Here is a 14,710-nt window from a genome sequence, read left to right as displayed (position 1 = left end):
AATGTGAACGTTGATCACGTGAGTGCACAACGGCAGCCATGTTACGTCCTTGTTAACCCGAAATATGCGTCGCAAAGAATCAACACACAATTATCCAATTCTGTCTAGATAACGGCTTTGCGCTTAAATTTTTTATCTATATTTTGCACGATAGCGGTATGCTTAACTTCAAAAGAAAATGAAACCGAAACTTACTGCACATTCAAACTTCGAGTGAATTCCTACAGTGGTATATAGCAACACTGCTTGCAGTCTTGCAGTGGAGCCTCCACTTCGAAATGGGAATTTTTGTTTTGTCTCTCTTTGGAGAAGTTTCTCACACATATTTTACGTACTGGTTGGTACGAGAGAAGACACACAGAGCACAGGGATGTCATCAGATTGAAAAACTATACGATGTCACCAGAACAACGGCAATACATGTCTCTTAGAAATGAACTTCGCCGCATAGCACGCTCCTAGCAAACCATCATTTGGAATGATATCGTTATTTGCCCCGACTTGTTGAAAACGGGAGGCGTACGCTTTTTTTTTTTTTTTTGTGACAGTTATATGAACAGCACAGTCACAAAAAAGGCGTACGCGCCTTCCGTTTTTAACAAATCAGGGCGGACAACGATATCATTTGAGATGATGGTTGGCTAGGAGCGTGCTATGCGGTGAAGTTCATCTTTAAGAGTGCATGTCGATCTCCTGAAAATACGGATGTACAAATGACGACACATATAATGAAGAATGGTTTGCACAATATCTCTATATTTCGAATCAACCGAACATTTGAGGAAAAAATCAGAACAAAAAAAATCAAATGAATCAATAAAAATAAAAACAAAAATCCCCGTTCTCGATGCTGAGATGCGCATATTTTCTGGTCTGACTTTTTGGCCAAATTTGTGGTCGGTTCGAAACTAACACGGGTCATACAGACCCGTCGTAATCTTCTTTTCTTTCTTTCTTTCTTTTTTTTTTTTTTTTTTGCAACACAGCATTATCGGCCTTGCTGTGTATCTGCTGCATATGGGGGAATCAGCGATACTGCTTAGCTCTGTACTTCTTTTGTAGTCGAATATGGGTCCATGAACAGCCGCAACGTGGTTTATTTGTTACAACGTACAATTTATTTTCTGTTTATTTGCTTTTTAAACAAGCCTGGTACGTTGTTCACGAAGTACTTTTTAGACTTTTCAAGTACTTGCGAAGCCCAATCTTTATACCCTCACAAGGCGCTTCGTACCCAACTCTAGCAGGATCGAGGTTAAAAACCCCGCATAAATATCCCGAATGTCGTACATATCCCATCATTTTCGATGCGTTTCGAAGTCTGTCAACTTGGCATTGCCGTCCTTGGCGTCCATCCAACCGTATCCGTTCACCCAGCCTAACCTCCTGCAAAGAATGCATGCATAAACTAAAACTACCTTCATTACAGATTGTATACAAATAAAATAAAAGCTTGTAGAGGGCCTTGAGAAACGCCCGACGTAAGTGTTTCCAACAAGATACGCTTTTTATGGCTTTTTCTTTTTAGTCACAAAAAGAAAAGGTCACACAAGGTGTATACATGAGAGAAACTGATGTTGTGAGGCTGGAACAACATAGAAGGGACAGATACAAAACAAAGCCTCAAATTGCCTAAGAAATCAACGATGAAAGATGAAAGTCACTGAAAAGGTTAGCCAGCTGTAGGGATCGAACCCGGTAATCCAGAAGATGTGGGTTCGATCCCTATACAGCTGGCTAACCTTTTCAGTGACTTTCATCTTTCAAGGTGTACATGTTATCGGAAACATCTCAGTCGGGTTCATCTCAATTAAAGGGGCACTAAAATACAAAAAAAAACGACTTGTTCTCAAATGAAAGTCCGTGTTTCAATTAGTGTAATGCGAGCAAAATTAGTTCACACAGCGCTACCGTTTAGAAGAAAAACGCAATGAAAACGGAGCCGTCTCTGGCGGCGACGAATGAGATCCCCTGGCGGCAAAGATTGGCGGCATCCAATGAGACAGCAGGAGAAGCGCGCGCAAACTTATCGCGAGCGCGTGGACTTGGAACGGGTCCGATCCTAATGTTCCGTATATGCAAAGCATGACGTGCACTGCTGCATTTTTCAGTACCGATTCACTGAATTGTAGCCCACAACAGTTTTCGCGAATGTTCCACTGACAACATTTATCTTCACGTCCTTCGGACAGCGACGTCAGTCCGCTTCGTAACGCGCACTATGTTTTTGAGCGGGACTGCTCCATGGCGTGGCACGCGCGTGCACGCGCGGCCTGGACTAAAAAAACACCGATGCACGAGCTGAAACGATGTTCACTGCTTAGCGCCGAAGCAAGAAAGAGTCCGGTATAATGTCAATTGTAGCTCCGTAACGGAATCAAAGTTTTGAATTCTGATAACAAGTACGAAATTAACATAGCGTGTAGCGTAATTTGAAGTGAGCTTGTTTTTGCATTTTAGTGCCCCCCTTTTTTTTTTTTTTTTTTTCATTTTAATACCTTAAAGGGCCTTTACGGCACTATGCAGCTTTCCGACCATCTCGGCCATTAAACTAATATATTTTAAATGTTAACTATAACTACACACTTAAAAATGAACTTCACCGCATAGCACGCACCTAGCCAACCATCATCTCGAATGATGTCGTTATCTGCCCTGATTTGTTGAAAACAGGAGGCGTACGCCTTTTTTGTGACACTAATGCTGTTCATAATTGTCACAAAAAAGGCGCACGCCTCCCGTTCTCAACAAATCAGGGCAGATAACGATATCATTCGAGATGATGGTTGTCTAAGAGCGTGCAATGCGCTGAAGTTCATTTTTAAAAGTGTAAGAAGAACTTCTAATCCCCTAGATTGCGATCGCTCCCATCATTTTAGTCCCCATTTTAGACCATGAAGTTTACTCCGCTATAGCAGCACTGCAAACTACACTCTAAAAAACGAACTTCACCATAGAGCACGCTCCTAGCCAACCATCATCCCGAATGACAACGTTCTCGCCCCTGATTTGTTAAAAACGGGAGGTGAAGCCTATTTTGTGTACATTATGCACGGCACAGAATAGGCTCCACCTCCCGCTTTCATCAAATCAGGGGCGAGAACGTTGTCATTCGGGATGATGGTTGGCTATAAGAGCGTGCTATGCGGTGAAGTTCATTTTTAAGAGTGTAGAGTGTACCCATCGCCCGATCTCTCACTTGTTCCTGCTGTCCTTATCTCCACCTGTCTGCCGCTCACGGCCACATATGCCACACGGTGCCAGCGTAGAATAACAAATACGCCGTCTAGCGTACACTCTTAGAAATGAACTTCTCCGCATAGCACGCTCCTAGCCAACCATAATCTCGAATGATATCGTTATCTGCCCTGATTTGTTGAAAACGGGAGGCGTACGCCTTTTTGTGACAATTATGAACAGCATAAGTGTCACAAAAAAGGCGTACACCTCCCGTTCTCAACAAATCAGGGCAGATAACGATACCATTCGAGATTATGGTTGGCTAAGAGCGTGCTATGTGGCGAAGTTCATTTCTAAGAGTGTACTGACCATATATATACGCTCGACCAATCTTACGGACAAACACACACGCGCTTTGAAATATGCGCACACGAGTGTGAAAGAAGGAGCAACATCCGTGTACTTTGTGTCCTACGCATTATTATTACCTACCGCAAGCAGGGAAGGCGCGAAGGAGGCAAATAATAATTAGCAGCAACAAGGCGCTCTCAAGGCAAACCGGCACCGTTCGGAAGGGAGTCGCGCTTTCGTGCTTCCGCAATGGCTTCATTCGATAACCATTCATTTCCCTCACGCTATGAGCTTTTTTTATTCCCTCCTATAAAAGCGATATGCGATATGTTCGCGGTAAATCGTGTAACAGCGAACCTACGCGGTGGTGATAAATAAAAATTGGCTGCATCCGTCGGCGTCGTGCCAAACGCGTGCAAATGCGTTAGCGCGGTGTTTTCCAAACTGCGGGTCGCGACCACCACACTCCAAGAAAAAAAGGAGTAAAATGGGGAGTAATTGCAGCTTCTACTCCCCTAGTCTGCAATTACTCCCCATTTTAGTCCCCTAACCCAACATTTAGTCCCGACGTTTACTCCTCAGGACTGAAAATTGTCACTAAACTTCGCGAATGGTCTCCTGGATGCAAAAGTCTACGTAAATATGTGCCCTTGATCAATTTGAACGACATAAGGCTCTATAACTCAGACAACGTAGCAATTTTCCAGCCACACAGAGTAAGAAACAGTTAGCGCATCTTTCTTCGCAAATTGTGCCCTAGTATGGGGCAAGATTTTATATCACTCGATATATGACGGTTGACGGTTTGCTTCAAAGTATCTTCATGCATGCGCACCAATTATGTACCTGGGACTCTTACAACAGCGCGTGAAATGCGGTCTCCACTCTGTGACATTCATTTACTCCCGTGCATTTACTCCCGAAAGGGACTATTTTTTGTGGCAATGCAATTACTCCCCAAAAGGAGTAAAAGTACTCCTTTTTTTTCTTAGAGTGCATGGGGATCGTGAAACTGCTCGGGAATTTGAAAAAAAGAAAACAGAAAAAAAAGCATAGCAAATGATGTCTTTAGACCATGCCCCATAGACCCCCTGCAGTCCCCCCCCCTCCCAACACCCACCCAAATGTTTTGCGCTCCCCCTTGCCCTACTTCCCTGTGCAGCAATTAAAGTTGAGCAATTACTGCAATGAATAAGTGTCATGTGCGCTGAATGAGGAGCTTAGATTATGTTGCTATATATGCAGGGTGTCGAACCGAACCCGAGCCCGAGCCGAAAACCGTATCGGAATCGTTATTTTTGCCGGAACCGAACCCGAACCGAAATTTTCATGACACTGTTGAACCCGAACCGGAGCAGAGCCGTAAAAAATAACAGCGGAAACCGGTTCGCAACAAAACGGTTCGGACATAAAAGGAGTCAGCATAAAGTGTTCCTCTCAATCCCCGAACGAAGACACATTGGTATCGTCATCACGCGTTCGAATCATGGATTTCGGGAATTTTCACCTAGCAGTCAAACGAGGACGTATAGTAAGTATACTTTCAGCGTCTTTTTGACGCGTTGAAGCGCAGTTGTCCTTGTGAGAGCCGCGGCTAGCGCCCCACGCACGCGCTGCGGCGTCTACTCTTCAGAGACGAGGCGCCACACGGACGAATGAAGCAGGAATGGGGTAGGCCAGTTATGTAGCTCTATAGGACGAATATGTGATTAAGTAAGCGCCCAATTAACATATCCCTTTACACGTGAGCAGTAGAAATTAAACAAGTCAGAAACATGAGAAGTGGAGAAGGAGCGTACGCAGAACGGTGCCTGTTTGATTGGTCGTGGTTTGAAAAGTAAATGCAGTTCTGCTTATTGGTAGTGCAATTGTGTCGTGACACACTGCCTCTGTGTTGTGGATTAACTAGTACACTGCGGTGAGCTCGGACAGAGTAAGGCTGGCAGGCTTATTTTCGACATGCTTCTGTACGGTTTCAGATAGATTCACGCTGCGAATGCAGTGTGCCGGCAAGTACCGTCGTCTATGAAACGCTGTCCATCTTATTATGCTTCCTTTAAGTGTATCTTGCTGGCACTGTGCGTGCGAAAAAAGATTTTGGGGACAGCAAGTAGCAGGACTATACACCGCTTCATCAGCGTGGACTCTATTTGCAATAAGCGTTCACGCATTTCTCCTTTCTCTCGCTAAAGGGAGTACTTGACCGCTAAAAACGTCAATGCAAACAACAGCAGTAAGCTATTAGCCACGCATTTCCTGATAAAAGCAGTTTTATGGAACATATAAAATGGAAGCGTTGAACCGGTTCGATTTTTGGCGTGGCCGAAGCAGAACTGAACCGAAACGAAGTCAACGCAACACGAACCCGAACCCGAACGGAACCCGTATTTTTTAAGGTTCGACGCCCTGGTTATATGCTCATTTGCACTGCCAAGCATGTATGGTGTTATTTCAGTTTTTTTTTAAATTTCCTTTTGTATATTATTACAGGTCCGTACGGTAACTCTTCTAGTGTGTTTCCGTATACCTCGACATCGATGTCGCAGGCACGATAGGCATAATATAGTCCGCGGGTTCGCAAAATTCGGAATTTCAATTGAAACTGACATTTTTCGTCTCCTGTGAGCTCGCAAATATGTCTGTATAAGAGTGGGGTGGTTAAGAATGTCTGGACGTACAAGATCACAAAACCCGCTTCGCGTTTCCACGTGTAAGCGAGGGTTCAATCCCTGCGATACAGAGCACAAATCGTGCGGTTGAATTATATTCTGCGTGACACTTTTTGAAAAACAACGGAAGAATTGTGTATGTGGGTGCACGACTCCGCCGTCGGGGACCACTTACGTCTGCTTTTATGCGGGTTTGCAGAAAACGTATCGTGTCATAGTTCCACAAAACTGACGCAATTTTTTTGGAAATGTGCGCAGCAAACCAGAAAAGGAGAGTGTGCTTCTTTCCCTTTGTTCTGCTTGCGTACGGGGTATCGCAGACCAAAAGGATAGCAGACGTCAGTTACCGCACCAGCCAAACGACGTCGCTTCTTGTTCTCGATAGGTGGCAGGAGCAGCGCTCCAAAAGTCGACCCCGTTCGAAAGGATCACGTGACAAACGTGTATGTGAGCGTCTTGACGACCTCGTCTTAGCGTCGTCTTAACGTCAAAGAAACTTGTGAACCACAAGCAAGAGGTTTACGCTCCATGACAGGGGTAAGTGGCGCCAAAGTGCGCGATGTCGTCTGCTTGTTTTCGCGGGGATCCGCGCGTTTGCAACGTCGTCTGCTTGGGAATGCATCGTTCGAAAACTCGAATTGCGGTCATATTCTCTGCATCATAATTATGCACGCTTTCTCCTCCGATGCGCCATTAGGTGCTCAAGGAAGCTCTTTTGTGGCTCACGCGTCCGCGTTGTTATCAATGATGAATGGAAACCTACAGCAGAGATTATACTGTTTAGGTTTCGGTTTCGGAAAACTATTAGTATTACGGGAAGATACGATTGTGTGAGTGCGTGAGTGAGTGCACGGGGCGTGAATGGAGACAAACACTCACGGAGATAACTCGTTTGCAGACAATGCGTCTGGGTGAAAGGTGCCACTGTATTATTGTTTGAGATTCAAGAGCGACGGTGAAACTAGGTGACAAAAAGTGGGTTTCCTCTTTTGTTTTTGTTTCTTTTGTCTGGCAACTATCGGCTATACTTCGTTCTTTTGTAACAGCTGCCGGACAACTTTCTCACACATACTTTACGTAAAAATTTATGAAAAAATCGACGCTCGAAACGAGACATGCAATATCTTTTGCGAACCATTCAGCACGCCGAATTCACGGTCACAATTTGGCGTGAAAGTGCGGCAGTTCAACCGTGAACTCACGGAAATCCGCGCAAAGACGGATCGCGAAAACCTTCGTGCTTGCGTTTTCATGCGCGAAATGCATTTTAACGCAGAAACTTGCACCTGCATAGCTTTGACGAGCCGAGAATCCAATGTTCCCTCAATTCTTGATGATGAGGGTACTGCAGAAGTTGTTGCTGTTCCTGATGCAACGAAACCACCCTTCTTTTTGTCTTGAGGCAGAGAACCAGTCTTTCTCAAGTGGAAGTAAACATCGTTTTCCACTTATCAACGCTGAAGTCATCTGACGATAACATCCGCGCCAAGCTAAGGTATACACTGCATACATTGAACGCGCGAGACCTTCAACGTTTTCGTGCTGTATATACGTGTTTGAGATAGAGGTAGCTAGCTCGTCGCCGTAGAAACTATAACAACTAATGCCCTTGTCACATATGGGACATTGAATGTCATTTCCGGTGAATGATGTTAACACTGAATGCCATTCGATCGCTGCTGCGCGGGAACATATAATGACATTACACGAAAATGAGATTCGCTTACCGAATGACTTTGGGGAACTGATTCGCTCTTGATCTGTATGGCACGAACTGTCGATAGCAATGGTGCTGTTAAAAAAAAAGAGAGAGAAGAAGACGACAAGAAATAGTAATAGGAGAAACTAAAAACAGAACAAAAGACAAATTAAAAGTTATTGGTCGTTAATTGTACCACGAGTTCATCTATTGGTTACATAAGACGTCTTCACACACAGTTTGTGAAGAACTGGTAATTCGCTGGGAATGACATCCAATAAGGGTATAAGTTACTGTAACTGTAACAAGGTATTTCTTTCAGAAACTAGTTACGGGAACGAGCTACTTTTCTAGGAAAGTGACTGGATAGTGGATACAGTTACTTACCTGTAGAAAAGTACATCGTTAATATAATGTTTACACCAGGTTGTAAAGATCGAAGAAACGGAAGATTCGTAAAACGTTTTTTTTTTTACGAATCTTCCGTTTCGTCCTACTTTACAACGTTACTTCATTTCATTTATACTATTAACTTGCCCATAAATGACCCTAGAGCCTAAACAATGAGAGTTATACACTCTTAGAAATGAACTTCACCGCATTGCACACTCCTAGCCAACCACAATCTCGAATGATATCGTTATCTGCCCTGATTTGTTGAAAACGGGAGGCGTACGCCTTTTTTGTGACAATTATGGACAGCATAAGTGTCACAAAAAAGGCGTACGCCTCCCGTTTTCAGATTTGCCCTGCATTCTAAAAACAGAACTTCGCCGCTTAGCACGCTGTGCGCCAACCATTGCCACGAATGATAGGGTTGTCGCTTCTGATTCGAAGAGAGAGGGGGGCGTGCGCCTTTTTGTGACAATTTTCATATATCCAAATTACCACAAAAAGGCGTATGCCCCGCTCTCTCTCTTCGAATCAGAAGCGATAACCCTATCATTCGTGGCAATGGTTGGAGCACAGCGTGCTATGCGGTGAAGTTCGGTTTTTAGAGTCTGCCCCGTGCGCAAACTCGCCTCGTGACGTCTCTGCGGAACCGCTTTTTATTTATTTTTATTTATTTATTTGCTCGATTCAGCTGTATCCATCAATGACAAGGGAAAAAGGAGAAGCAGGACAAGATACCGCATCTTGTTTCTGCTTTTGTGCATTATAGCTGCAGCAACCCATGAGGGAGAACTTCACGACGTGCAATGCGTATACAACTCGTACGCACTTCTGTGGGGAATATAAAGAGTGAGGGTGGTCAACGAACGCTCTTCGAAGCTGACTCAACCAGTGCGCGTGGCCCCAACATTTCGCGGATTACTTAAAAACTGCGTCGTTATCCGCGTGACCAAAATTTCTCGTCGTTGCATTCGAAATTGTCAAGACTTCCAACAATTTATCTCCATTGGGGACAGTCACGCGACGTAATCTGCCCCCACCAATCTTCCTCAGAGTATATAGTCACACTTTTATAATTAAAGCCTATATACGAAATATGCGACATGCGGGTATTTTTTTTTTATTGGCATGTATATACGCAGTTAACTTTTCCCCCTTTTTCCTGTTGACATCATCGAGTAGAAAGACATTTGCGAAGCAAGTAATGACACCTATTTCGTTTTTCCTCTTTCGCCATTGTTGCGTGTTACCGGATAAGGTTACAGCATTCTGATTTCTGAGGAGGGGGATGAGAAAATTGGGATACAATGACAGCTTCTATAGTTACCCGGATTTTGGTGTACTCCCCAATTTCGTCCCCCCCCCCCCCCACTCTTAAAAATGAACTTCACCGCATAGCAAGCTCCTAGCCAACCACTATCTCGAATGATATCGTTATCTGCCCTGATTTGTTGGAAACGGGAGGCGTACGCCTTTTCTGTGACACTTATGCTGTTTATAATTGTCACAGAAAAGGCGTACGCCTCCCGTTTTCAACGAATCAGGGCAGGTAACGATATCATTCGAGATGTTGGTTGGCTAGGAGCGTGCTATGCGGTGAAGTTCATTTTTAAGAGTGCACCCTCAAATTTGCTAGTTGTTGTTGTTAGTCTCACGAGGGACTAATGGTTGATGCAGTATACATCGAGTCTCCAAAACGGACTAAAATGAACAAAAGCTCCTTTTGTCCTGAGAGTGTTAGTTACAGTTAATACTTTAACATATTCCACGTTAGCGTCTGATAAAGGGTGTAAAAGGGTGGTAAAAGCACTTATCATATATATCCACCCCCATTGCTCACCGAATCAGAAGCGGTAACCCTATCATTCTTAGGTAGGTAGGTAGAACGTTGTAACCTTTCAGGCACAATATATGCGACCATAGATTGAGAAGTTATCCACCAAAAAGAACTCGTTACAAGTTAAGTTACCGTGTGAAAAATGTAACTAAGTTAACGAAGTTCTTCAGCCTGAAATGTAACTCGCAGTTACTGAGTTACTTAAAAAAAAGAACGAGTTACTTCCAAGTTACTTCGGACACAAAATAGCATTACGCAGGTGCAGCACGCGTGAGCAGTTGAGTTAGACCTTGAGTTGCCTCCGGAGAAGTGCAACACGCTTAGATCGTTTTCGTTTATGTCCAACAATAGACCTCTTCCTGTTTGTAAACAAATGACGTCATAGTGTTCGACAGCGCCACAAATTTGGAAGAATTGAACTACACTCGAAGCTAGAGGTGAACAAGGTCGCGCCCGAAAGCCACGGTCTTGAGGGGATTACGATATGGTCACTTATAGGAACTCGACCCTCGGTCCTGCTTTGCTTTCAATGGGAGGCAGCGAACAAATGCCCGTTCGTGGAACCCAACCCTCTTCTTCCGGTTTGTTTCGGTTTCAGTCTGTCTACCAATGTCATGATAACGTTTCTCTGGTAGAGGTCTATTCGAACGCTTTGTATCTTACTCCCTGTGGGCGCACAATGGTTCAGCTTCATTTCAATGGCAGTGGTTCTTACTTCCTGAATAAAATACTGTCATTGATTGAATATCACGTTTTATGGCAAAAAAAAAAAAAAGCCATGAAGGAACCGGAAAGAAAGCAAGAAAATATGTGGACGTGAGTGAAAAGCGACTTAAAAGTAACTTGGAATTTAACTTAAGTTACTTTGGCAAAGTTACCTGAAAAAGGAACGAGCTACCCTGAAAGTTACCACGGCGCAAAAGTACCGAGTTAAGTTAAAAGTTACAAAAAAAAGGAACTTTGTTACAGTAACGAGTTACCTCGAACTCTGTATGCGACAACTATTACCTCCTAAAAGGTGTAACCGTTCCGCCCCTCATTCTGAGAGTGCGAGCGGTTTAGACTGGCTATATCTTGCGCGTTTAAAGTGGAGAGATGCTTAGAATTTACCTGACCTCCCGATGTTACAATAAAGTCACGTATAAGCGTCTTGTATTTTGATTGGTTGATGAAGCGTGACGTCAAAATGACGTGTGGTTATTGTCGGCAGCACTCTTAGAAAAAAGAGTGGAGCAGTTATACCTTTCAGGAGGTAATATTTGTCGCATATGTTGTGCCTAAAAGGTTGCAAAGTTCTACCTACTACCTCACTCTCTGCAATGAATGATAAGGTTACCACTTCTGATTCGGTGAGCGAGGGAGGCGTACATCTTTTTGTAGCAATTAGGATATATGATAATTGCTTTTACCACCCTTTTACACCCTTTATCTGTAGCTATGTTGATCTATAGGTGGTAACCATAGAAGTTACCACTTTTTCACACCCATCGCAGGGCGGGGCATGAGCACGAAAGTGTGCAGTGAATATTATTGTCGGTTTAGAGCCATTATTTACTTTTTGTGCCAATAATTCTTAGAAAAAGTTCGTCCTTCTATAACTCTTGCCTGTCACAATCATTTCGAACGAAAAGACCCTTTCAGTTATGCTCGTGCTTATGCTAGCGGAGGATGATGCATACGAGAAATATCGCGGAGAAAGGTCTCCATAACGACGTATTCTGTACTAAAGACGGAGCTGTGTGACTTTGTACCGTATATCATGTACCTGAAACGTCACTGCCTGACGGGTAACACTAGACGCGCCTCATATATAGTCAGAGGGAATGTTCGCCTTTTGATGGATCCTGGTGTGGAGGTGATGGAAAGGAATTTGGTGTGGACAGTGCTATAGTGGGAAGAAGAATAAAAGGATAGGTGTACTTTTAGAGTATGAACACGAGCGTCATTATATGCCACTCGGTATATTTAGCGAGCTTGCGTTTGACCGAAAGAAAAGACGAGGAAATTGCTCGCATCCGTGAAGATCAGGAAGAATAATAGCTCTGGCTAATCACCCTTTGTGGATCACGGCCAGTACCCACGAGGAAGACGAAGAGGACTACGTTGTTTCCGCCATGCGTATATATAGTGCCATTTACGAAAAGAGTTTGGTTTCCTAAGCGATATATATGGCTAAATACCGCAAAGATGGATTTCGGCCGAGAAACACGACCGAAGTGTATTTATGTGTTATGCGGTTACGATAATTTATTGATGAGATGGGTCCCTTTTTGAAGCAGAAGGTACAGACATTTTCACATAACTGCGAACCCTGAAGAGACCGGATTGCTGGTTTAATTCGCAATTAATTAAATTTACGCGATTCCGTTTGCCAGAACGCGACACCAGCATATAATGGAACATTTTTCGGTAGTACATAGAGAAAATACTCCCCGAGAGAGAGAAGACATGGACACAAAGACACACCAACAGACGACAAAGTGTGCTGTTCCGAATGAATAGGTGCAACTGCACAATCTATAACTTCCTACACAGCTCGATTTTTTTAAAATTTTCGTCTTGGCACCACGACGCAGCTGTGCCTGTATGAGAGCTGTATGAACGTTGATGAAGGGGGAAAAGAGGATAACAGGCCGGCATGCCGCATCGGCAGGCCGCAGGCCTCATCGATGAGATTCGCTACAACCAACTAGCCGATGCCACTGGGCCACGCCGCTGGCACGGCATGAATGTAAAGTAACTACTTGCACTAAAAAAAAGCAACTATAGCTATAACAACAATTATGGTTTCATCTCCTGCAGTGTAGCCCAACAACATGTATCTCTTCCGTTTTATCAGTCTTTTTCCGTGATCAGTCGTTTTATCAGTCAGCCTTCCGTTATTTTTCAGTGACTTCCTTCCTTCCTTCTTCATTTCTTCCATTGCACTTTTACTCGATTTCCCGCTGTATCGCATTTTGCAGATTCTCCAAATGCCACATGAACACGCGTATATCACGAGCGTGTCTGGTAACGATCAAAGAGTCAACACTTCTCCGAACTTCACCATAACCGGTGCAAGTTCAACAAGTGTGATCCTATGGCACGCGCGCATACCGATCTTGAAAACGAGCGATAACGAGGGCGCGTGACAGCTATACGCGACAGGTTTCGAGGAATTACTTTATCTTGCACACGTGAAACTGGTGAAGATCACATCTTGACACACACGTATACACAAGCAGCACAATGTACTGAAAGTCGAGTGCAGTAGGGGTGGACGGTATGCGTCTTATCAATGTTCTTTAGTTTCACGAGTCTGTTCAAGGCCTTCCACCTATCCCGTCCACCCCCACTGCACCCGACTTTCAGTACATTGTCCCGCTTTGGATAGTTCGTATGGGTATTACTTTTGTTTGCGATTATCGCAGACTTGCAGAAAGAGCCAATCTGCTATGTAGATGTCTGAAGAGCTGCTTCTGCACTGTTCGGAACTTCGCCACATAACATCACCCGGAGGCAGCTGTCATTCAGGATGATATCGTTTAATATGTCTCTTGATTTGTTGAAAACGGGAGGTGTAAGCCTATTTTTAGACACGTCATGCAAAATCGCAAAGTGTCGGAACAAGGCGGATCCTTCCCATTTTCAACACCACACGCTTAAAAACGAACTTCACCGCATAGCACGCTCCTAGCCAACGATCATCTCGAATGATATCGTTATCTGCCCTGGTTTGTTGAAAACGGGAGGAGTACGCCTTTTTGTGACAATTATGAGCAGCATAAGGGCAAGTGGCAAGGGCCCCCGTATAGGGGGTGTGCAGGTAAATAGTTAGGGGGTGCCGCCAAACATTTGGGGGGTGTTGTGGGATGTAGGGGGGGTCTGGATGAATCACGGAGGCGTGGACGCAGCAGGCGCCTGTCAGCGTGTGATTGACCAAAAATAATCGAACCATAATCATCTAACCGCAACTATACGACAGAGGAACTATATAGTCACGCTAATTGGAACGAACGAAAGCTGAAAGTGGCTCTCTACGCTATCGAAAACGATGGACATTGGAAAGCCTCGCGAATGTATTCCGTGTTTTACGGCACACATCACCGCCAAATAAAGTGTGGAAAACGAGAGAACGTTTCCAGAACGTCCAGAACGTCTTTCCCAGAAGGGACAGGTTGGGGTTATTTCTTCAGTTGAAAGAGGACAATTCGTGGCCACCACACGCTATAATGCAACTGGAAGTTTTGTGACATCAGCGCTAATGGTATTAACAAATAAATACAAAATTCTGCACGTCCTATAGAGCGTCTCGGCGAATTTATTCAATGCAAAATCCCTCCTATAAGGAACCCTTTGTTCTTTCCAAGGAATATAAAGAATCAAAATCGAGTCTTTATCCAGTACGCCAACACTAAACGAAGTCGGGTCTTACATGATATGACATTCTCGGGTAAACATAAACAAGCCCCCGCCAAAACTTTCGGTGCCACGAAGACTTCCGGTCCTGCCGCGACTCCTGATTTGTTGAAAACGGGAGGCGTACGCAATTTTGTGCGGCAATATGAACTGCCACAAAAAGGCGTATACGACCCTCCCTCT

The 14,710-nt window shown here is 44.2% G+C and overlaps 1 protein-coding gene across 1 annotated transcript in view; it reads left to right on the top strand.

Annotated features, from left to right (window-relative positions):
• The first annotated feature begins 6,520 nt into the window (after positions 1 to 6,520).
• The window catches only part of LOC135397583 (sodium- and chloride-dependent glycine transporter 2-like), a 30,724-nt gene continuing 22,534 nt past the window's right edge, over positions 6,521 to 14,710 (top strand). Inside the window, exon 1 of the mRNA XM_064629189.1 lies at positions 6,521 to 6,737. Within this exon, the coding sequence (XP_064485259.1) occupies positions 6,729 to 6,737 (9 nt within the window). The 5' untranslated portion in view covers positions 6,521 to 6,728. The remainder of the gene's footprint in view (positions 6,738 to 14,710) is intronic.

This window comes from Ornithodoros turicata, chromosome 6, assembly GCF_037126465.1.
Source record: "Ornithodoros turicata isolate Travis chromosome 6, ASM3712646v1, whole genome shotgun sequence".
Taxonomy (NCBI): Eukaryota; Metazoa; Arthropoda; class Arachnida; order Ixodida; family Argasidae; genus Ornithodoros; species Ornithodoros turicata.
The sequence above is the reverse complement of the archived record's forward strand: the minus strand, read 5'-3'. Positions and strand labels throughout refer to the sequence as shown.